Source organism: Salmo salar, chromosome ssa01 (genome assembly GCF_905237065.1).
Source record: "Salmo salar chromosome ssa01, Ssal_v3.1, whole genome shotgun sequence".
Taxonomy (NCBI): domain Eukaryota; kingdom Metazoa; phylum Chordata; class Actinopteri; order Salmoniformes; family Salmonidae; genus Salmo; species Salmo salar.
Genome location: NC_059442.1, coordinates 33,344,868 through 33,369,940, shown reverse-complemented (window position 1 = coordinate 33,369,940; position 25,073 = coordinate 33,344,868). Strand labels below are relative to the sequence as shown.

The 25,073-nt window shown below is 43.9% G+C and overlaps 1 protein-coding gene across 2 annotated transcripts in view; it reads left to right on the top strand.

Annotated features, from left to right (window-relative positions):
• The window catches only part of dph6 (diphthamine biosynthesis 6), an 87,091-nt gene that overhangs the window by 33,978 nt on the left and 28,040 nt on the right, over positions 1-25,073 (top strand). Inside the window, exons 6-12 of one of the 2 annotated variants that reach the window (XM_014193806.2) lie at positions 192-253; positions 512-606; positions 698-785; positions 2,885-3,026; positions 3,274-3,396; positions 4,622-4,751; positions 5,055-5,241. In XM_014193806.2, coding sequence (XP_014049281.1) covers positions 192-253; positions 512-606; positions 698-785; positions 2,885-3,026; positions 3,274-3,396; positions 4,622-4,751; positions 5,055-5,241 — 827 coding nt within the window. Of the gene's footprint in view, positions 1-191; positions 254-511; positions 607-697; positions 792-2,884; positions 3,027-3,273; positions 3,397-4,621; positions 4,752-5,054; positions 5,242-25,073 lie in introns of both variants that reach the window. The other variant, XM_014193795.2, reaches the window with a different exon arrangement.

The following is a 25,073-nucleotide window of genomic DNA, read 5'->3' as shown; positions in this document are numbered from 1 at the left end:
ACCCTTACCCGGAGAGATCTGTGTACACTACTTGCAAAGTCAAATAAATAGATCCAGTGTGGAGGTTTACGTGTGTCTCTGTGTGACTGCCCGTAAAGCATCAGCGCCTGTCATCTTCAATCACTGTTCTCTGTCCCTGACCAGGCCTCCCTCTCTCTCTTCTGTGTGTGCGTGCGCGTGTGTGCGTGTAGGGCTGGATCCTGAGAAACACTTGGGGAAACCTCTGGCTGACATGGAGCCCTATCTAACTCAGGTCAGAGCATTACCTCACCAAGCTGGATCTGGCTTTGTTATATACTTATGTCACCCTGAATGAACTCACTAAAGAGTAGCCTGCTTTCAGACTGTTACTGCTTTCTTAGCATCATTGAGTTTAATCTAAAGACTCAATATATGACCAACGGTGATGTTTTGGCTAGTGTTTCAAACATTTAGATTTAGAGTAAAGTGATGGCTTTTAGGCTGGATCATAAAATGAAATGATTATGAACATATTGTTTTTGTTGGACAGCTTTCTGAGAAGTATGGAGTCCATGTCTGTGGAGAAGGGGGCGAGTACGAGACATTTACTCTCGATTGTCCTCTGTTCAAGAAGAGACTTGTTATGTAAGTCCAGCATTGAAAGTTGTATCTTTCTTGAAATGAATGTACAGACAAAAAAGTATATACTAATAATAGTTTTTTCATCTTTCTGCAGTGATGCTATGGAGACAGTGATCCACTCTGCAGATGCCTTTGCTCCGGTTGGCTACCTGCACTTCAGCATGATGCACACAGAGGACAAGGTGAATGTAAGTCTTCCTTCTTGCAGAGTTAGACTATTTTTGTGTCAGCGTTTAGTGGTTTCAGTTGAAGATGTAAATGCAATTCAATGTTTTACTTTATAATATTAAGGATATTAACATAAATAAATGTCTTGCACACCATTGATACAGAAGTCACTCAGTAAACAGAATAAATAGAATTGAACAGTCCCTAATAGTTGCTTTTTTGATACGTGATAAGGAAGGGAATGCACTTTGGGGCAGGGGAGAGATCAGCCTCTAGAGGGTCTCCCTCCCATCTCTCCACTGCTCTCTCCTCTAGCCCCACATGGCCTACTTTGACATCTGCAATATTCACTCCTGCCTGAAACTAGGCCTGGCTTAATAAACATGTCTGCTCAAATTAAGGCATTTAGGATTCAGGTAGCTGGTTAAGCGGATACGGTGGGGGGATAGAGGGGTGGGGGGATGGAGCGGAGTAAAGAATGGTGGAGATGAGTACAGGTGGGGGGATAAAAGCATAGGGATAATGCCCTGGCTCCTAGTGTGAGAGAGATTATCTGGATCCCACAGTTTGCACATTGACTGTATGTACCCATGCAACACATTGGATTGACTCATGTCACTTTTCCCGTTGCAACATGTTCTCATTGGTTTCCTCCTGGCTGCCTCTGGTCTGGTAGGGTAGAAGAGGACTAACAAGTGTATGTATCCTTAGATTTGGTCAACTTAAGTCTACACAGTTAACTATGATGTCAGATAAGGTTGTGTGTAACACAACAGCCCCTCCGTTTAACAGTATTACAGTGGTCTGGTCTGGTCCCACTAATTATCTTAGCGGATTGGAGGCTACAACCAGTGAGTAAGAGAGAGACGGGGAAACTAAATAAAAGCAACAAGCTTAGTAAACAACAGCATCTGGGTCAGTTACTCTATGCATTGTGATTGTAGTAAAGAAAACCATTAAAGAGTGGTGAGAGAAAGAGCCAACTTGGAACAAAGAGGATGAGAGTTTTTATCTAGTATTTGATAGGGGAGCTGTGCTAGCTGCGTTCATTTGTGTGTATGTTTGTGTGTGAGGGGGTACACAGGGGTTTCACAGGGGTCACACGGGTGGGAGCGGCCCCTAGCAGGCCAGTGCTCCAGGGTATGGTTTTTCTGTGTGTTATTATGGACAGAAATCATACCCTTCAACCCCGGTGACCCTCCAGCTTCCATTCTCCATACCTACAGCTATGTATTTTCTACCCCCACACACATCCCCACAACCCCCCTGGGTCGCTGTTTGGGGGAAGAGCAGGGAGATTCCCTGGGCCTGGGATTCAGGGGAGAGGAGAACCTGCCCTCATGCTGCAGTCCAAAGCTCTTTCCATCAGGGTGACAGATCAGCCCTGACACCAGCACTAGAGGACTGGAGGAGACGACACTGGGGCGGGCGGTGGGCAACACAGGGGGTAGGGACATCACGACCCTCCGTCATTTGCCCCTCAGTTTTTCCCTCCCTGTGTAGGCAGCAACCAAGAGGGGCTGCAGTATAATTAATGTGATTATCATATGGCCAAATGCAGCTGACAGCAGGAAGGTGGGGGTGAAGGGGGAGGGGGGATTAGTTGTTAAGAACATTTGAAATATCTATTTAAATGTTTTACGCCCTGGTGGAATTTGGCAGGTAATATGTACGCCGTTGAGAATGCTAATGTTTTTTTAGTTTTTTTTAAGAAGAGGGTATGGAGGCAAAGTTCTAAATAAACAAATGAATAAAACACCAGTGTGGTGAAATCCAAAGCGTGTCAAAGCAAAGCTAGGAGTCAAGAAGAGTGACAGCCGGCATGATTGAATTTACAGTATCAGAAAATGCAACCGCCTGCCGCCCCTCCCTGCTTGGTGTAATTCATGAATATGTTAGCATGTTGTTTCATATTCATTCACCTTGAAGTTATTTGTGGCTAGGCCCTCGTCAGAAACGTAGTGACATACATAGCCTAGCCTGTGTAGTGGCGGCTTATTGAAAAAACGAATTGTTCTCTGTTTGGTTGTTTGCGCTGGTTGTGTGTAGTTATGTGATTTTTGGGGCTGTTTCTGTTTGGCTTGATGTATCCCCTGCTGGTGTTTTACTGCAGGGCGCGGTGGCGAGTGTTTTGCCCCTCGGTAGTTGTCCTTGCCAGAGTGTCATTGAAAAGATGACTGAGGAGGCTGATCAAGCTGAAGACATCCAGGAAGAATTTACATCAAATGGCGACCTTGGTTGTCATCGGGGCCGTGGTGAGGCGTGTGTGTGCGTGCGTGCGTGTGTGCTCTGTGTCATGTGGCCAGTGTCATTATGCTAGCACTTTTGAGTGATCACTTGACAAGAGCTGTTGTTCTAAGAACATACATTTATGACTGTTTAGGAATTACATTTTTTGTTACTGTCCATTTCTGAATGAATTATTACTTAGCTGTCGTATACATATGATTTTTGCTGTTAAAAATACTCTTCATATCTTCTAAAACATATCTCTCCCTCCAGACTTCCCGTCCTGCTCACCTAAAAGCTCCAGGGGCTACCAGTGGATCTCAGGCATCACCGGGCTTCACAGCCCAGACCCAGGGATCCAGAGCCAGACCAATACAGCATTCACTCTGCTGCAAGGTGCAGTTCAGTACAGCAAAACAGGGGGGAGTATACTGACTGCAACCTAGTTCGTCACTCTGATGCTGCAAACTAGTGCATCACAAGTTCAAAAAACAGACTTGTAAAACGTTCCCAAGGCTACTTGAAAATTCTTTAGGTTCTCAGGAAGTCTAGTAATAAGTCACAAACTCAGACTAACGCCCTAACCCTAAATAATCTATGTTCGCTTCGATCAAATAAACATTTAGAACTATTGAGGGAAGAGGAGGTTCGGGACTGCTTTTACTAGAGGTGATATCAGGAATATAGAATATATTAAGTGGTTGGTGCTTGGGAGTATTGGAGTGGTTACCAGCACTCTGTAACCCCTTTGCAAGGTTTAACCCTCAAACCAGACAATTGAGAAAACGGAGGGGAAAAACTCCTTTGTTCCCAGGACACCTTTCTTTCTCCTTGTTGTGTTAGCAAAATGCACTTGAAGAGGTGCGGCAGGCTGGGCCTGAGCAAAAAGCAGGGGAGAGATCAGCTCTTTATTCCCAAATGCTCTTTTTAAGTTTGGGAGGCAAAGCTTTAAAGAGGCCCACGTCTAAGCTGCTTTGTCCATCACAGGGACGGAATTGCAAGCGCACCACACGAGGACAGACACTTTAAATGAACCCAGAGCGGAGGACACCCTGCTCCTCTTCAAACAGACACTCGCTCTCACACACTTACACAGGCTTGCTGTGTGGGTTAGCTCTTTTTCACCCCGCAGAACTTTTTCTAAAAGTGCACACTTTAATAGTGCATCTGAATTGGGGGGGGGGGAGAAAAAGGGTAGAAAGATGAAAAGCATATTTAATCGTGGTACGCGGCTGAACAGCCTTCACAGCGCAGAGACAATATTAAAGGAGTTAATATTTAATGGAGAACCTCTTTGTATGAGGGCGAAGTGTGTGAAGTACTCTGAGATGCCAGCGTCGGCAAAGGAAAACAAACTTGATGCCAGATCATATTATAAGGGGGAGAAAGGCCTTGCTTCAAGCCCCCTGTCTTGCCTTCCCTGTGCTCTTCAAGGGAGCTGAGCTATGTACAATGCATGGGATGAAAAAACCATGACTCTCAGAACTATGTCAAGGTAAACATAGCTCAATGTGCATTCCCAAGTGTCACCACAACCATTTAGCAACCTAAACAGGTTGTGTTCTCCCTATAATGACATATTTGTATGTGTATCTGTAATCGGTGTCTTTGTCCTGTGTAGGTGAGCTGGAGAGGAGAGGCTGGCAGCTGAAGCATATTGTTCTGGTTCACCTGTATGTGAGGAACATGGAGGACTTCATTTCACTCAACAAAGTCTACACCACCCACTTTGGCATCAACCCCCCTGCCAGGTACCATAATGGACCAGTAGGCTGTCTCTATATTGTCTAGAGAGGTTTCCCCTCCCTGTCTCTTACCTCGTATTAATGTTATTTACACCCACCTTTCCTGCGTTCTTAGATCAGTGCAGATGAAGAGCATACAGACTATTTAGCACCCTTAGACTGACCCCTCACCCAAAAAGCAGAGACAATCACATATCCTCACTAAATCCTTCACTGTCAGTAAACAGTTGATGAGTATAAAGATCATATCATCAGGCTCTGTTCCTTCATGTCCTCCCCTCATCTTCATCCCTCCCTCCACCTCTCAAGGGTGTGTGTCCAGGCACCTCTACCTGCTGGTCAGCTCCTCCAGATGGACTGTCTGCTCCACGACTGGCCCCCGGAGCCACAGGAGGCCCAGCAGGAGGCTACCTTTCACCACAGAGAGGCTCTTCATGTCCAGAGCCTGTCCCACTGGGCTCCCGCCAACATCGGGCCCTACAGCCAGGCCTTCAGGGTAAGAGACCCCACGGGAGGGGAGGGGGGGTGGGATGGATGGCTGGGTTGGGTCTTTTAGATTCCAAGGAACTTAGTAGAAACATGGAGAGGGGGTGTGGTGGTTGGATTGGGGATATATGTGTGTCTTTAGATTTATACAGGGGTCTAACAAACATGAAGAGGTGAGGGGGGAGACTGATGGCTAAGTGGCTAGATGGGGAAAGACAATCTTGTGTTTCTAGGGGCTTACAAGGAGCAGAGTGGTGCATAGAGAACTCTCAGTGAAAGACAGATCGATAAGAATGGTTGATCATTCCAGGGATCGTTATAACTAGCTACAACTTTGTTGTTTGAGTCTGACGAGGAACTAGAAACAAATACATAGCCTTTGAAATCCGACGAGGATACAAAGCTGTGATTTCACTGAAGTTTGTAGTCTGAGAGTGTGTATTTGTCTGCACTTTTGTAAAGTTTGGAGAATGTAGCCTTGTGTATGTGGGTGTGTGTATACGTGTGTCTATCTACATCCGCATTCGTGTGTGAAGTTTGTAGGATGGAAGGTTTTTTCTTATTGTTTAAACACACAGACTCAGCTCAACAGGAGAGAACACAGGAAGTGAGTGTATCCGTGGTTGCGTGGGCGGCTGGTGCTGTCTGTTTACCCACTCTGTACTGGGGATTACACTTGTCAAGTTACTGTCAACAAGGAAAGTGTCCATCTCATCCACAACGACCTTGATCTCCCATCCAAAACCTCCGATGAGTAAGAACACGTGTGTATGGATGGATGGTTGAGTTAGAACCCTTGAGTATTGGGGATAACTTACAGAGTAATGATATCATGCTGTGCACACTGTTGTTGATCTCATAGAAGGTTAAGAAGGTTCAGACATTTTAGGGGATCAATAAAGTCATAGCTATTATTGACATGAGTAATTCAAGCCTCAGATTGTTAAATGAGCCTTGGATAAGCATGTAGTGCAGGATGGGTATTCTTTTATCCTACTCTAATACTACGCTCAGAGCCTACACTTGTACCGTAGACCCTTAGTGACATACAAACTAACAGTTGTATGTCGTTTCGCCTTTAAACAACAGAAGCATTCTCTTAATGTGATTATTCCTGATCATTCAAAATCCAAAGCAATTTCCCCAGAAAACAATGAAATTGGATTTGTTTGCACTGAACTCTGTAGAACGATCCCAAAGATTTTCTCTCAGCCTGCTGACTACCTCCATGCTGTACTGGTTCAATTAGAACACAAATATATGAACAACATTTTAATTTTTTTAAATGTAACCTTTATTTAACTAGGCAAGTCAGTTATGAACAAATTCTTATTTACAATGACGGCCTACCCCAGCCGAACCCGGACGACGCTGGGCCAATTGTGCGCCGCCCTATGGGACCCCCAATCACGGCCGGATGTGTTGCAACATCACTGTGTTTTAGGGGGAGAATTTTACATATTGGTCCAATTAGGCCCTCGCTATGAGCATGCAGATGTGTGGCCCCACAACTCACGCCTTAATGAGAATCTGCTGTTGCCGTGGTTGTGAATGTTGCCATGACAATATAGCCTAGCATTGGGGTCGCGGCAACAATATATAGTGCATTCAGAAAGTATTCAGACCTTATTCAGCCTTATTCTGAAATTGATTAAATAATTATGTTCCCCTCAGCAATCTAGACACACAATACCCCATAATAACAAAGCAAAACAGTTTTTTAATTTTTTTATTTATAAAAATTAAAACTTCAATATCACATTTACATAAGTATTCAGACCCTTAACTCAATAATTTGTTGAAGTACCTTTGGCAGCGATTACAGCCTCAAGTCTTCTTGTGTATGATGGTACAAGCTTGGCACACCTGTATTTGGGGAGTTTCTGCCATTCTTCTCTGCAGATCCTTTCAAGCTCTGTCAAGTTAGATGGGGAGCGTCACTACATATCTATTTTCAGCTCTCTCCAGAGATGTTCGATCAGATTCAAGTCCGGGCTCTGGCTGGGCCACTCAAGGAAATTGAGACTTGTCCCGAAGCCACTCCTGCGTTGTCTTGGCTGTGTGCTTAGGGTCGTTGTCCTGTTGGAAGGTGAACCGTTTCCCCAGTCTGAGGTCCTGAGCGCTCTGGAGCAGGTTTTCATCAAGGATCTCTCTGTACTTTGCTCCGTTCATCTTTCCCTCGATCCTGACTAGTCTCCCAGTCCCTGCCGCTGATAAACATCCCCACAGCATGATGCTGCCACCACCATGCCCCACCGTAGGGATGGTGTCAGGTTTCTTCCAGACGTGATGCTTGGCGTTCAGGCCAATGAGTTAAATCTTGGTTTCATCAGACAAGAGAATCTTGTTTCTCATGGTCTGAGAGTCTTTAGGTGCCTTTTGGCAAACTCCAAGTGGGCTGCCATGTGCCTTATACTGAGGAGTGGCTTCCATCTGGCCACTTCCATAAAGGCCAGATTGGTGGAGTGCTGCAGAGATGGTTGTCCTTCTGGAAGGTTCTCCCATCTCCGCATAGGAACTCTGGAGCTCTGTCAGCATGACCATCGGATTCTTGGTCACCTCCCATAACAAGGCCCTTCTCCCCTGATTGCTCAGTTTGGCCGGGCGGCCAGCTATAGAAAGAGTCTTGGTGGTTCCAACTTCTTCCATTTAAGAAGGACAGAGGCCACTGTGTTCTTGGTGACCTTCAATGCTGCAGAAATGTTTTGGTACCCTTCCCAAGATCTGTGCCTCGACACAGTCCTGTCTCGGAGCTCTACGAACAATTCCTTCAATCTCATGGCTTGGTTTTTGCTCTGACATGCACTGTCAACTGTGGGACCTTATATAGACAGGTGTGTGCCTTTCCAAATCTTGTCCAATCAATTGAATTTACCACAGGTGGATCAACTGAAACAGGATGCACCTGAGCTCAATTTCGAGTTTCATAGCAAAGGGTCTGAATACTTATGTAAATAAGGTATTTCTGTTTTTTATTTTTAATACATTTGCAAAAATGTCTAAAAAACGTTTTTTTGCTTGTCATTCAAATCAAATCAAACTTTATTTGTCACATGTGCCGAATACAGCAAGTGTAGACCTTAACATGTAATGCTTACTTACAAGCCCTTAACCAACAGTGCAGTTCAAGAAGAGTTGAGGGGTATTGTGTGTAGATTGATGAGAATTATACATTTTTTTTATCCATTTCAGAATAAGGGTGTAACGTAACAAAATGGGGAAAAGGGGCAGTGGTCTGAATACTTTCGAATGCACTTTAGACTGACAGAGGAGAGGCAGTCTGAGACCAAAACAACCTCCCTCAACCCCCCTCTATCCCACTTTAGGAGATAATGAGTGGGATCCTATTAAAGAAAGGGGGAGGGGAAGAACAGCTCAAATTATATTAAATATTCTGTGGTCTTAATTATTTCCCCTGAAGAAGTTGTCAGTTTGATGTAACAGTCACACACACAGAAATTATTCAAGTTTAATTTAGGAATGATTGCATTGTCTTGCTTTATGGCAGTACGTTGATTGGTGAAGTCTATTGTTTGAAGTTTTGGGCCTGTTGTTAAATCGCTTCTACGTGGCTGTTGAGACCCACTGAATAAGGCAAGTAGGCTGAAATGGCCAGTTTGAGGGTTTGCACTGACAATGACAGTAGGCTGAATATGGCAGAATGCTAAAGTGGCCAGTGTGAGGGACAGCACATGGCTCCTGACAGGCCTGGCAGACTGGGCATGCTAGATCTGACTAGGACTGGGAGCAGGACTGGTGGTAGACCAGAGAGTATCATGGGAAGAAAAGCTTGACGTGGCGTGTGATCGATGTTGGACCGCTCTGTCTGTCTGCCTGTCTGCTCCACCTTCTCTCCCTAATCTCAGACTAACTGTTGATATTGTCTGGCAATCTGACAGATCCCTATCTGCCCTGCTGATGTACAGAATATGTTAACCTTTATGATGCCGTCGCGGCAGGCCCTTTGGGTGTGTTTTGGTTACCGTCGTTAAGGTGAAATCAACCGGGAGGCTCACAAAGAAGGGACAATAATTTAATTTGTGGTTTGTTTATGCGTTTTTTGTTACACCCTTGATTAGTTTCTGCTTGGAGGTCATGTTTAACATATTATTAGCAGCGATATGGGTAATGAGGGTTTTCTTCAAGGGTGACACATTTGATTGTGGTCACTGCTCTGCCTTAAGATACAACACCAGCGATCAGAGTTCCTCTTCTAACCAATTTGTTCCTGTTTAGGTATTTTGATGTTTATCAGTGATTTAATGTGAATTCTCTCCAGACTCATGCTTTGTCTACATTATTTGCATAATTTAATTATCAAAAATGCCCCTGTTGTATCACATCAATCACTGGTGTAAAAAAGAGCAGTTCCAGCTTTAATAAAAAATATAAAAGAAAACGGCTTTTGAAACCACCCGTGCTATTTACAACAACCATCAAGTTATGCCAGGAAAACTTTCATAAAAACTGTCATAAAAACAGATATTACTCGGTTGTTGAGTCAAGTCACTCAGTATCACTCAGCTTCCACAACCACATTGTCCCATTATCAGAATAATAATAGGAAAAAGTCCTATATTCTGTAGCATCCACGTCTTTGTAAAGAAAAACTCATTTGTACTCATAACAGATGATTAAGCTTGCGGGTTTGCCAGACGGAGAAAATTGACCCTTCATTAACCAGCATGCTAGTTAACAGCAGGAGTCCCAAATGGAATTGGAAAGGGGATACCTAGTCAGTTGCACAACTGAATGCATTCAACCAAATTCTATTCACACCTATTCGATTTAGTGCTGCCCATTCTATTCCCCACAATCACAATCCCTTTGGAGCACCATTACAGACACAAACACAGTAGTGCCAGATTTACTCCTGAGCTGCAGCAGCATCAGTTGAATGGTTGTTAAACATATCCTCTTTCCTGTGTTAAGGTAAATGGAGCACCCCTGGGATATTTGGTGGGGTAATGATATTCACTGATCAAATTGTAGAAGAGCGTTTGGGGAGCTAGCGGGGTTAGCCTCAGGTTGCCAGGCCAACGCTCTGCTCACCGCTCACCCTTCCTTCACTCCCCTAATTGTGAGTGACATTCAATATTGAGGAAGCCTCTCGCGAGCCTGCAATAGGATTTGCATTGGATTTTGAAAATTGTGAAAGTGGACTCGGAAGCATGGAGGGGAAAGTGGATCTGACGTTGGCAATTAGCGTCAAAGGGAGGAGCAGAAGCGTGGTGGGCGGTAGAATTTGAATAATCTTCTTAAGGGAGGCTAAATGTGTTAAAACAATGAGCTGAGCTGAGCTGAGGCTGACCCTCTTGTTGGGGAAGTTCACAGGTCAAGTTAAGCAGAACCTCCCACTTAGGCCTGTCTGTCCTCTCTCTGTTTCTATCTGAAGAGAACATAGGGAGGAATTCCCTCCTCTCATATAAAGATGAAGCACTATATGTGAGGGTTCTCTGATTGATGATTAGGGAGCCAATAGAGCGTCATGGTGAGTTGACTGACTGACTGAGTTTCAGGTTGGGAGAGGGAGAAAAAAGAAAGCTTAGCTTTTGATCAATAGCCAATATTAAGCTAAGTGCTTTGTTTTATGGCAAGTTGTTCTTCCTCTGAATATTTCACAGCCATAAAGAGCTTACTTCCACACCTCATTGTCCCCCCCGCCCTTCTCTTCCATCACCCCTCCCTCCCTCACCCCCCAACCCCGTCCGCCAGCCAGTGGAGGCAACATGCACCTAAATTACCACAGGAGGGTAATTAGCTACTCTAAAAAGGAGGTGTCTAGCTTCAGGGGGCCAGAAAGATCTATGCAAGTCAGACGTGTGTGTGTGTGTGTGTGTGTGTGTGTGTGTGTGTGTGTGTGTGTGTGTGTGTGTGTGTGTGTGTGTGTGTGTGTGTGTGTGTGTGTGTGTGTGTGTGTGTGTGTGTGTGTGTGTGTGTGTGCGTGTGTGTGTGTGTGTGTGCGTGTGTGCGTGCGTGCGTGCGTGCGTGTGCGTGCGTGTGTGCCTGTGTGCGTGCGTGGGAGGACAGATACACAGTATGTGCTGATTAATTTGAACGTTTAACTTCATTTCTAATACAACAAAAATAAGGCCATAAAAAATATGCGCTCTTTGCGGAGGCCTCTTTCAGGGCCCCTGACGGCTCTCCCTTTCTCCATAATATACTAAAACACCCGCTTTTACCTCGCCTCCCTGTCATACTTTATGGATTTCTTCATAAACACGGCCTATACTTCATAAATGTCAACATTTTCGAGTGTATTAACATTACTTCTAAAGCGCTTGATAAAAGAGCAGGGCATGGGTGAAATAATGCACCAGTAATACGGAGTAGCGCTGGAGGCTAGAACAGTAGGGGCGGCTCTCCAACGAGCGCTGGCAGACAATGCAGGGGATGTTATCAGCTCTAATAAAAGAACAAATGATCACTTCCAACCGAGGAGGAGAAGGGAGGAGGAGGAGGCAAGGGGAAAAGGAGGGGGAGAGAGCGAAACAGTTGTCGAGTAATTGAGCTGATGAAAAATGAGGTTTGCAGCTAGAAGGGTTTGATCAGCCGAGAGATTGAAGATGAGGGTACTTTTCTTTTCGTTCAGTCAGTGGCCACAGTTTCCTTGGAGGATGTTATACATGGATTTGTGTTGGAGCTGGAATTAGTTGACGTACGTCAAAATATGTTTTCGTTGTTTCCCTCAGTTGAATATCTGAGTCCTAGAAAAAGTAATACGTTACTCCGTTTTGGAAGGTGGTGATTCAAAACGGCTTTTAGGACTGACAGTTGTGGTTAAAGCCCCAAACGGGTCTAACTTCTTGTCTCGTCTCTGAACATCATCTGTGTACGTCTATACGGACTCACTCAGACCTTACTCATCTTGCCCAAACATTGGGGTCAACTGTACACACTTGAGCTTGACAAACATACCACTCACCTTTCATACCCGATAAGGCCTTACCTGAATGGCATGTCGGTGGTATGCCCCAGAGCCTAGTATTACACACAGACTCACCTGTACAGGGTCAGGCATCAGCCTAATAATGATTCACCTATGACTAGCCATGGTTCTCATAGATGAGTGACAGGACAAGTACACTGTGTTCAAAACAGATAGTTACACACAGAGATGAACACGCATGCTCACACACAAACATTATGGGACATGTAGGCCCCTAGTGAGAGTGACTGAGCATCCGTAAGTCTCTGTCCCTCTGTGAGTCACCAGAGTGGCTGGGGTAACTGTCCTGTCCCAGTAGCTGGCTGGCTAAAATTACAACCACCACACACTGCACTTGGGGGTCTGGTGGATTTAAGTGGAGAACAACAACAGGGTCTCCACCCCCTCCTTACCCTCGTCTTCCCTAAAACAAGCCCGTTTAAGGAGACGGATATTTGCCCTGACACATGGTCTCTGTGATGAGGACAGTGGTGGAATCAGAGGGCGGGGGTTGGGCGTCTGTGTATATTTGTGTGCGCATGGATGAGTATGTGTGTGTATGTGTGAGGCAGTGACGTGCGGTGAGGTCGGTGGCTGGGTAAGCACAGGCTATTATCAAAGCCAGATTTACTCACAAATAAACCATTTTTACATTTACATTTTAGTCATTTAGCAGACGCTCTTATCCAGAGCGACTTACAGTAGTGAATACATTTCATACATTTTTTTCCCATACTGGTCCCCTGTGGGAATCGAACCCACAACCCTGGCGTTGCAAACACCATGATCTACCAACTGAGCCACACGGGACCAACCTTGATGAAGTCTAAGTTCACCATACAACAGATAGATTCAACAACCAGAGTGACATAGGCTATTAACAGAAATTTGCACCAAATATAAATACCAATGTAGCCAAGATGCGATAGCCTCCGATGGCAGCATATTTCATATCATCTGAAAAAATGACACACTGCTCATCTCAGCCATAGACCGATGTAGCATCCACAGTTACAACTGATAGGTGGCGCTATAAGACCACATTTCATCCGAATAATTTGAAACACAAGCTTAGCCTTTCACAATGGATTTACAATTCTTCCAATGCACGGCGCACACAAACCCACACAAACATAATAATATTATTATCTGAAATATTATTACACACATATAATAAACAAGGTTCTGATTCAATTTCCATATCAGCGATCGAAGTGACTGAATGCAGTTCAAAATGTCCAAAAAGTGTCTTATCAAAACTAAATTCTAGATCGATAAATCAAAAGTATTCAAAGGGATGTTGTTTATTCTCATGATTAAACAGTAGCCTAACATGAAATTGCTAAATTTCATTTAGCCCAACCTTTACTTGTAAATTAAGTCCATTCCTCTGGTGAACCTCTCAGTGACAGTGCTGTAGAAGTCACAGCAGAGCCCCGTGGACAGTGCTGTAGAAGTCACAGCAGAACCCCATGGACAGTGCTGTAGAAGTCACAGCAGAACCCCATGGACAGTGCTGTAGAAGTCACAGCAGAACCCCGTGGACAGTGCTGTAGAAGTCACAGCAGAACCCCATGGACAGTGCTGTAGAAGTCACAGCAGAGCCCCATGGACAGTGCTGTAGAAGTCACAGCAGAACCCCATGGACAGTGCTGTAGAATTCACAGCAGAACCCCGTGGACAGTACTGTAGAAGTCACAGCAGAACCCCATGGACAGTGCTGTAGAAGTCACAGCATGGCCCCATGGACAGTGCTATAGAAGTCACAGCATGGCCCCATGGACAGTGCTATAGAAGTCACAGCAGAACCCTGTGGACAGTGCTGTAGAAGTCACAGCAGAGCCCCATGGACAGTGCTGTAGAAGTCACAGCAGAACCCCGTGGACAGTGCTGTAGAAGTCACAGCAGAACCCCGTGGACAGTACTGTAGAAGTCACAGCATGGCCCCATGGACAGTGCTATAGAAGTCACAGCAGAGCCCCATGGACAGTGCTGTAGAAGTCACAGCAGAACCCCGTGGACAGTGCTGTAGAAGTCACAGCAGAACCCCGTGGACAGTGCTGTAGAAGTCACAGCATGGCCCCATGGACAGTGCTATAGAAGTCACAGCAGAACCCCATGTCCATTATTTTATTCTACATGCAAACAGCAGGCCCACGGTCATATGGAAGACACATCCCCAAGGCCTCCTTCGGTTCCATTTTTACACTGACACAAAAAGTAATTCCGTCCACAAAGTAACAGTAAATGTCCAAAATGTGTAAAAGTCTGGGTAAAAAGTATTAATTGGTAATGACATTTCAGACAAGTGGACAGTGCAGTACTCACTGTTCGTCTGCCCGACAGCTGAAATTGTTTGAGGTGAAGTATGGTGTCCGTTTCCCAGGTTGTTTTTGCTAGCTAGCTTTGAGTTTGTTCAGTTCAAGGGATGCGAGCGTCAAATGATGTGGACACGGCCAAATGTACACAGCTTACCCCAGTCAATACCCAACATGTTAAGGCAGTATGCATGTGCAACACAGGAGGTTGGTGGCATCTTTAATTGTGGAGAACGGGCTTGTGGTAATGACTGGAGCGGAATCAATGGAATAGTATCAAATACATCAAACGTGGTTTACAGGTGTTTGATTCCATTCTGCTACGTCTGAAATGTCTGAAAAGGAACGCATGAATACCTTAGAGAGGTTTTGATGCAGTTTCAGCAATTCTTTTGATTTTGTGCATGAAAAACACCAGATTCATTGAGAAAAAAACATTTAGATAACAGAAAATAATGACAATTTTGTATATTATTTTCATTCTTTATTTGGCTTTTTATAACAGGATCTGATGAGGGGGCATTAGTACAGGCGGTGTGAGGGGGTGGTAGTGGATAGTAGCAGGGCTGGGTGGGACTGAGATGGGGTCATTATTTATCCCCCCCCACCATCACACACACACCCCTCCTCTCCCTGCTGTGACCCCATGGAGGCTGAGTGCCAGTGGCAGCAGTCATTTCCAGGAAGAAGAGGCTGTGTTAGGCAGGCAGCACTACCCCAGCCCACTCCAGCCCTGCCTCGGCCACGTGGTTTGGGAGGCTGATATTAGCTAATATCGGCCCAGGACATGGGAAGGACTGGATCTGTCACAGTGCATTGGGCTCTCACTGCGCTGGGCCACTGTCGCCCTCCTTTCTCTACCCGTGACGCGCTCAGACACAGACACACCCACACACACAGGTCTTCATTAATGGGTCCTGCCTTGACAACTGATCCTGATTGGCTATGAACAACTCTTCATGTATTATTGGTGTCTGACTGGCTTGGTTCATGTAAACAAGCGGCGGAAAGGAGGGACAGGATAGCCACCACCATCGCAGGCACACACACATATACCACACTCACACACACCTACACACACTGTATGAACAGAGGCATAGACCTCCACACACATGCGCACACACACACTCTAGCCACATGCCCCAGTGCAGTGACCCTTACACACCCAGGCAGTCACTGGAGATCAGAGATGCATTCTCTTCTGTAGTGGGTGGCCTTTTTCCCACTCCCCTGGTATAGTCAGTGAAACCATGTCTAGTGTTTGTTATTGGCTTAGAGAAGGGAACACAATTACTGATCTCCATTTCTATTTACTTATAAACTCCATTGAATTGAATAGAAAGTTCAGTGGATGAATATTAGGGGGGAAAAGGAAAATGAATACACATATTTAACTGTCAGGACTCAGGATGTATGGATGTGATTTGACAGATTAATTTAAGGGCTTTAATGTCTGTAGGAGTGAGTGAATAAGTGACATGCAGATGTGTGTGTGTGTGTGTGTGTGTGTGTGTGTGTGTGTGTGTGTGTGTGTGTGTGTGTGTGTGTTCGCTCCAGTCCTGTCAGCTATGCCCACTCATCACTGCAGGGGGAATAAACACACCCGGGCATCACTGAATATAGTTGCTAGTTACCATAGTAATAGAATGGTCATACATCTTGTGTGTGTGTGTGTGTGAGAGAGAGTCTGTTTACTCTTAGATTTGTCCATGTTGATCAGTCTAAAGGAGGACATTAAGGAATAGACCAGCCATGTCACAAAATATGTTTGATTAATGCCACAGCCAGAGATGCATATTAAAACCCTCAATCCATTTTTACCATCCAATCACAAACACTCTGTTCCAAATATTGTTTTTCTTTTGGTATGAAATTTCACCAGAATATTGTCCCCTTTTTTAGCATTGTAAAATGGGAGTGGCTCTGTTTTATTGTGCGGTATAAATAGCAGAGTAACAATGGCATACATAAAAAGAAAAACGGCCAAGCTGTCCAGTCCCATCACTGTCTGAGGAATGGGAGATGTATGACCATTCTATTACTATGGTAACTAGCCACTATATTCAGTGATGCCCGGGTGTGTTTATTCCCCCTGCAGTGATGAGTGGGCATAGCTGACAGGACTGGAGTGAACACACACACACACACACACACACACACACACACACACACACACACACACACACACACACACACACACACACACACACACACACACACACACACACACACACACAGAGAGACAGACAGAAAGACACAGACACCGTCACAGAGACAGACAGAAAGACACAGACACCGTCACAGAGACAGACAGAAAGACACAGACACCGTCACAGAGACAGACAGAAAGACACAGACACCGTCACAGAGACATACAGAAAGACACAGACACCGTCACAGAGACAGAGGGACGGACGGACGGACGGATGGACGGACGTAAAATGCTCCTTCTGAAGTATAGAGGTTGGTTGACAGGCGCACACTCACTACAAGGTGGGTGCCAACATACAGTATAGTAGCTATATGCTTAAGAAAATAAACACAAACAAACCTGGCTTAGCGTACATAGTTCCACACAGCACAATGCAGAGAGGCTACTTGAGTAGTACGATCTAGTCTAATAAACGTTAACAGAACAGCCCAGCACTAGCCTACACACTGAATATAGCTAATACACTGTATATAAGCACACAGGAAGGCAGGACAGCAGACAGAGTTGAATAGAGATGGTGCTGACAGAGAGATAAAGGGATACATCATACATAAACGGAAAGAGCAGAGTAGTAGTGTGCCCTAGTAACAAGAATCATCACCTTGAGGTTAATATACGGCTTAGTGTGTGAGTTCAAGAATGCCACAACTGACTTTACACCGCTGTTTGTTTTATAAACTGTGTATTTTGGTGGTATTGGTTATTTTTAGACTTTCTATGACTTGCTGCTATATTTAATTTTATATTTCTACTATATTCAAAGTGACAGTAAGTGCTTCTGGTGAAAAATGCTTGTTAGTTCGTCGTCATCATACGACGGTGGATGAGCATCGCCGTTTTGTCTTCATTTATTAAGTGATTTATTGACGGCTCAGGGAAAAGTTAGCATTTATGTCCCATTTACTTCTGGACACTCACCTTTTCATGAATTTCACATTGAGGTGGTGGGTACGGTACAAAGCCACGGTAACTTTTAACCTGGGTCACACATTTTTCAACAGCCATTGCCATTTAAGTACACTTTACAGAGGTGTTGTGGATGAATTATAAACAATTTCCTGTTTTAAGCAAGCGCTGCGTTACTGTGGACATATAACCATGTTCGTCTTTTTCCAGATGTATTATTGATATGGTTGGATTTATTATGTAAGTATCTGTCAGGTACTATAAATGTTAGTGGGCTTTTAGGGGGAAAGAGAACAGTACAAATATAGTATTTTATGTTTTTTTATACAGTAATTGTTTGATTTTAAAGTAGAAACATCATAATTCAATGTTTCAACAGCTTAAATTAAAAAATAACTAGAGTTTTATAGACTAAATAATATATCTAGTGGATACATTATCTATTTAATTAAATATTCAGTCAAATGTATACCATAAAGCCATGAAGGATAGAGGAACAAGTTTGACACTATTTTCCAAATAGGAACCAAAATTGACCTGAACATTTTAATAAGATCCTGAATTTGTAAGTGCAAGAAATATTGGTACAGCATTTTGAACATAAAAACCATCCAAATTATTTCCAGAAAATGATTTCCTTTCTGACATTCCATTGACCTTAATCCACCTTTCCTTGACTTGGGATTTATTTTTTATCAGTAAAAACATTTTGTTGTTGTCCATAACACATCTGAGAGGAGGTAGAATATGTCTGGCCATACACACTGTATAAAGTGTAGGCCTACATTGAGAATGCTTAGCCGCATTCCCCTACGACCACAGCCTTTTCCATGCAGTCATACTGCCATCTCTTGAAAGGAAAGGGAACTACCACAACCAATCCTCACTGGGACATTCTCTCTGCCTCTCTCTGTTTGTCTTTTATTCCGCTTGCCTGTATTTGTATTGATGTCTACTGTACTGCAGGTTGTCCACTCGCTTTAAGCAGAGGTCCTTCAGTGTAACCTTGGTGTGGCTGGACCCTATCTGCAACAGTAAATGATGGCTGGACAAGGCGATGCGGTAGGACTGGCCTCTGCCTCTCCAGACCAGCGCCTTTACCAATGAGACAGCCTCACGTGTCACCACAAGTCACGGGGGAGACAGAGTGGACATCACTCACTGTGTCACCCCCTCCCCCCGCCCCACACACACACACACACACACACACACACACTAATACACAACAACAACACACACATAAATGACATACATAGAACTGACTGATATTGACACAATAAGACCATCCAAGAGATAGACATTTTCCAGATATAAGATTACATTTGAGTCTTGATTTCAGGTGCGCAGGTTAGGAGTTGACCAATCTAGTCTTTTCTTTTGACTGTGAATAAAAGGTAAATAAAGCTTGCATGGGCCACTATGTAAAAAAAAATAAACAATGTATGACTGAAAGAGGTGGTCACAGCTGGAAAGGGAGAATGAACAGGGGTTGAGGGTTGCAGTTTCAACATCATTCAATCAGACAAACATGCCCCTCAGCTGAAACAGCGAAACCCTTCCGATTCTCTCGAATTAGGGAGATTAGCGGGAAAGCGCATAATGCGGGATGATGGAATTTGTCATAATTTGCATTGTCCTGGAATGATCCTGTTTGATAGAGCGACGCATCGAGGAGCTTGTCATGTCCCACGGGCAGGTCATAGAAGAAGCTTGGCAGAAATGATTTTTGAGATATGTGCATCAGTCGTAAAAGCCTCACAACCAATTTGTCAAAAAAATCTGAGGTCGGGACAGTTGAAGGCACCAGGGCATTTTGCTTTAACGCAAAAAGAAAACATGCTCTTCTATCACTTCAGCACACAACTCTGATGGTCTGGGCTACCACACTCTTCATTAACATGTACCTTTATCACTTTGACTTTTTATATTTTGCGAGATTTTTTCATTTAGATTTTATTTAAAAAATGATTTGGGTTGAAGTGAATTTAAGATTAAACACAGCAAATGTCAATTGTAATCTATTTATTTTTGTCAACCGAAATTGTGAAATTCAAAAATTCGAAATGATTTATTTATTTGCTCCTGTATTGTGGCGTGTGGATGTGCGTGAGGAGGGTGTCTCCCACAATAACATAAAGCAGTCCCTTCTGACCTTGATAATACTCCCCAACGCAGCCTAGGCTTCAGACAGACGAGTAATCAGCATAAAGTTGACCAGAGCCGACGTGACAGTGTTACTTCTCCACGCGGGCATCTCTGGAACGGGTATGTCGAGGGCAGACAGGCAGGCAGAATGGAAACGGTGTAGTGAAAGCGAGAGAGGGGCCAATGTCACGTTCTGTCTTTATAGTGTCTTTTCACAATTCCTGATTATTTTTCTTTCTCAAATATTTGTTCTGGTAATAACTATTCTATTTAGAACATATGTCCGTAGGTCTTTTTTGTCTCCATATGCAGTTCCGGACCAGAGAGGATGCTTGAGAGATCCCCCATGTTTGCCTTTCTTTGTGAGTTTCGTTCGGGCTATTTATGTCGCCGTTTAAGTAACGCTGATGTTGTGTGACAGTTGAGCATACAAGGGTTAGGCTCAAACTAGAGCACAAACTGAAAAAAGGGACATGGAGGATTAATAAGACAAGGAAATAAATAAAAAAATACAATTTAGTTTTCTTTCAGAAGAAGCCTTAATTAAGAGAGACTAAGATGATGAAAGATACAAGAGAAGGGGAGAGAGGTTTTGGTTCTCCTGAACATGTAATATTTCTATAAATGAGGTGTCAGAAGCCCCAGAATCTCCTCAGGGCGTAGCACAACATGAGTCCATCTCTTATCATTTCTTATTCGGAGACGTGATGCGCTTTGAATGCACTAATGCTGAAAGAGCCCCACAGACTTGAAGCCAGTTGAAGATGGAATCACAGCACACAGACCTGACAAACTGACATCCACCGCGGAAGGATTAAACAGTTATTCCGTATCAAATCCAAAAAGCAGAAATAATATATGCACTTAAATGCGTGGAATAAACTTCTTCCTTGATCCGCACATTTACAACTATTTGCCAACCTTTAAATATTCAAGAAATAAAAAATACAGGATAGAGATTAAGAATTTTGTGGCATGAAATAAGCATGTTCCTTTATAGACTATGATATTGTGAGGTTTAGAAGGGCGATTCGTTCTAATTCAGTTTGATAGGTGTTATGACATGCCTTGCTCCAGCGTTCTAGTGATTGAGTCATTCAATATCCCCCCCTGCCTTCAGTCCAAAGTACTACATTTACCCATTTACTGTGGACCCACTGTTAACAATGCTTCAAAGATTCAGAAGCAAACATAATTCTGTTACCAATTTTTACTCACATTATGCTGCATTTAGTCATACACTGTTTACCCCTTTCATTTTGTGTTATGTGTTTCCTTCCTGCGTTAGCCAAAAGTTCCAGCATATTCATTTGATTCATTTTGTACATTTGTATTATCATTCCCTTAGTTAAATTACGCATGAGGGCTCAATGGGAGATGTGAATTAGCATATCTGATAAGCAGGCCATGGAGCTGTTCCCCCTCACCCTGTCCTTGGACCAGGAAGAAAACCTTACCTGCACTGGCCCAGTCTGGTCGTTCTATACCCAGCCCTGCTAATGACACAGAGTCAAACTGTCATTCAGCAGAATTGAGCCCAAAGAGTTACTTTACAACACCAATGTAAATATAGCCTAGCACCCTAGCCTGTTCATGCCTTGGAGGTTTCGAACTAAAACGACAATTAAGAAGGCCTCAGACACGCTAGGCGTGTTACAAGAAGCAGTGAAGGCTTGAGAGCGGATGGATTCATCCATGCAACCGGTTCTAGTGTTCCAGTGTTCCAGCATTTGCATACGTGTTACTGTCTGGATCCTTGGGGCTCAGTGACCTTTTGACACGTCATTGGGTTTATGAAAAATGATGGTGTTTAAGCCATGAAATAAAGGTTGATAAAGCATGAAGCCAAAACACAGATTCAATTAATGCTAAGCAGGCAGCGTGTGCCGCGACTGCCTCAGGCGTCTCACAGAGAGGATGTTTGTGTAGCTTGTAGGGGAAATAAGGTCTGAGACACATTTAGTGTTAAGCCAGACTAATAGATTTTGTAACCCTGAGGTACAATATTCAAAACTTGGCTTGCACAATAACTAAATATGCATTTTCAGTAAGACAGGAAACAATTGAAATATCAGATTGAAAAACATAAGTTACATTGTACCTTTTACTCATTAGGGTCAGGATATCTGCAATTGCAGTGAGAGGGAGTGGAGGCTAGGTATACCATTCACCATGAACACGCCTTATTATTGATTTAACCGTGAAATATTTAATACCGCGTGTCCTTTCCTCACTGGGCCATTTAGACTCCTAAGGTTACTGTTTGAAAAATACTTGACTTGTTTATAGGAAGTTTAATGTAATATGCTATTGTTTGACCCTTATGAATATTAACAGTCTCATCTCTGGCCTATTAAAAATGCATGTGGCATTGTGCTTGTTGATCACGTTTAGGACGCCCATGCAAATTGGACTGTCTTCCCTGTCAGTGCAGTAGATAAATAATGTAGCTGTGTTGTATATTCAGGGACACACCATTGACAGTCAATTAACAAGTTTGATTGGTGTGTGAACTCATTCTTTTGAACTTTTAATTTTATGTAAATAGTATTCGTTTCCCTTTTTCCTCCACTCTCAGGTTTGCCGTGAAAAGCCGATTTCCCCCCCCCCCCCTTATGCGCCAGTAATAACCTGAGCTGGAGCTTTAATAATTGATCATCACACACCTGCTTGGTGGAAGCTATGGGGAGTTTGTCTTTAACAGTCAAGGGGGCGTGCGCTGGCCTCTTGATATTCAAATCAACAAATGGTAGTCCTCCTATTTTGGAAGTCAAAATGGGGAGCTCTTTTTATGGCTTGTTATGAGGTCCTCGCCACCCGTCCGACTTTATCAAGGCCCCTCAGATGGAGGAGATATGATGGCCCTTGATGGCTCATAAATGGAATGCCAATGACGATTTGTTGTCGACGTCTCCAACAACTCAGGCTTTTATGTTACGCTGCAGACCAGCCGTAGATGTATAGTTCGCGCTTCCACAGATAGTGCTCGCAGGTAAATGATCAGGTGGTTGATCCGACCGTTTGAAAGACGGGAGTCCTCCCTCCTCCATCCCCCTCCTCTCCTCTCCTCCCTTGCGTCCTCTCTCTCATCTCCTCCTCTGTCGCGGTAATTTGGAGCAGCAGAGGCAGATGCTGAAGATTCATCAAAGTTGACAAGTGAACCCAGGAGCTAGGAATCATGGGAAACCCATATGGAAATGGCTGTGGCCATATCCCCCTCTAGCAAAGAGCTTTATGTTGTTCTGTTATTATCAAATCAAATTCTACAAACTGCTGATTTTGTCATGGTGAAGAAAAACCTTTGTGTGTGCTGCAGCAGAATTTTAAAGCGGCATCACACTGCCCTTGAATGTCCAGTAGTAATGTCCACTATGGTGCATTGATGTGTACTGAAAATACAGTGTAACTCAAAACATATGCACCATGTTATCCTGCGTTCATCCCATAGCTTTGCAATGCTTCTTATGTTATACATTGCTCATTGGAAATTTTATTAAGTAATAAAGGCTACTTTTATGTAAAAGCGATTTCCCCTGTCTCATTGATGTGGACTCGATATCTCAGATAAGCCTAGTAGGTGATTGGACTATAACGCCTAGAACCTTAGGGCGGTGGGGGTTAGACAATTGGCCTCATTTGCTACTAACAAAGTGAGCAAGGGTACTGACTCAGTGGAGGTGAAGAGGGGGTTGGGGCGAAGTGCTAAGCCTTCAGTAATACCACTGGTCCACACTTGGTAACCCTGGTAATCTGGGGGAGAAATACAATACCCATGTATGTACATATGGTAATCGGTTAAGGACCCTGCTCTCATGCCATGTATCAATTGATTTTGGTCTCCTTGATCCCTCTGGAGGTCAGCTTCTTCACAGACCCTAAAGGTCTCTGTTTAGACCACCAATTAACACCCTGTCACCAGCGGCTGTTTGCATTGACTAGGAAGTGGCATGTTAGCTACACTTTGATATCCTAATGTAGCAAGGTGATGGGTGTCCAGGGACCTGACCTCTCCACTGGTCTCATTGGTCCCCACGCATCCTTCTGCATTAATCGCATGGATTTCTTTGAGCTTAAATTATTGAGTTTAGGAACTTTGTCGTCTAACAGGCCGTTTATCTGGGAATCTCAGCTTATTATCGCGTGGCTAATTATGCTCATGAATAAGACAACACAGACAGACCCCCGTTTGAACGGATCTGCTCTCACGCATGCTAAGGCACCTGCTTATCTTCCTGGTGGGACATGTGTATTATTGGTGATATGATACATTGCGAAAAAAGATGGAACTTGTTAGTTGATGCACTAATCAGACAGGCTGATAATTGATGTTAATTTCGGACGTTACACCTCACTGATGTCTGCACTGTGTTATTTTGACAGGACTCCGGTAGAGTTAAGTTAGTTTGATTAGGAAATGAACGGCACTTCTTTGCAGTTAGAACATATTTTTGTTTGTCTGTTTTCACATTCAAGTTGTGTCAGGTCTGTGTTTGCAGTTTGCACTCTATAGCTTTACAAAATCGTATATTTTTCCATTGTAGTCCTCCATGAGGTGTGTGTATGTTTGGAAATTAAATAAATAAGTTAGCCTCAGTTCTATATCGAACAGCCCAACGTCTTCACCAGCCATTTGTCCGTTTGAGAGAATGACTGCATTTATCATCTTTGACCAGTAGCCAGTTCTGTGGGAGTGTGTAATTGAGTTTCAGGCAATGGATTGAGTTTGAGGAGAGATTTATTCTCTGAAACCAGGAGTGTGTACATAGGCCACATGGCCAAGCAGAAGCACAGCCATTCTATAGGGCAACTGAGAGGGAAAACATTAACCCCTGGAAAGAGCTTTGGTTGACCGCTGCCAGGATGTATGATCAAATCAAATCAAACCAAATATATTTATATAGCCCTTCTTACATCAGCTGATATCTCAAAGTGCTGTACAGAAACCCAGCCTAAAACCCCAAACAGCAAGTAATGCAGGTGTAGAAGCACGGTGGCTAGGAAAAACTCCCTAGAAAGGCCAAAACCTAGGAAGAAACCTAAGAGGGGTGGCCAGTCCGCTTCTGGCTGTGCCGGGTGGAGATTATAACAAAACATGGCCAAGATGTTCAAATGTTCATAGATGACCAGCAGGGTCAAATAATAATAATCACAGTAGTTGTCGAGGGTGCAACAAGTCAGCACCTCAAGAGTAAATGTCAGTTGGCTTTTCATAGCCGATCATTGAGAGTATCTCTACCGCTCCTGCTGTCTCTAGAGAGTTGAAAACAGCAGGTCTGGGACAGGTAGCACGTCCGGTGAACAGGTCAGGGTTCAATAGCCGCAGGCAGAGC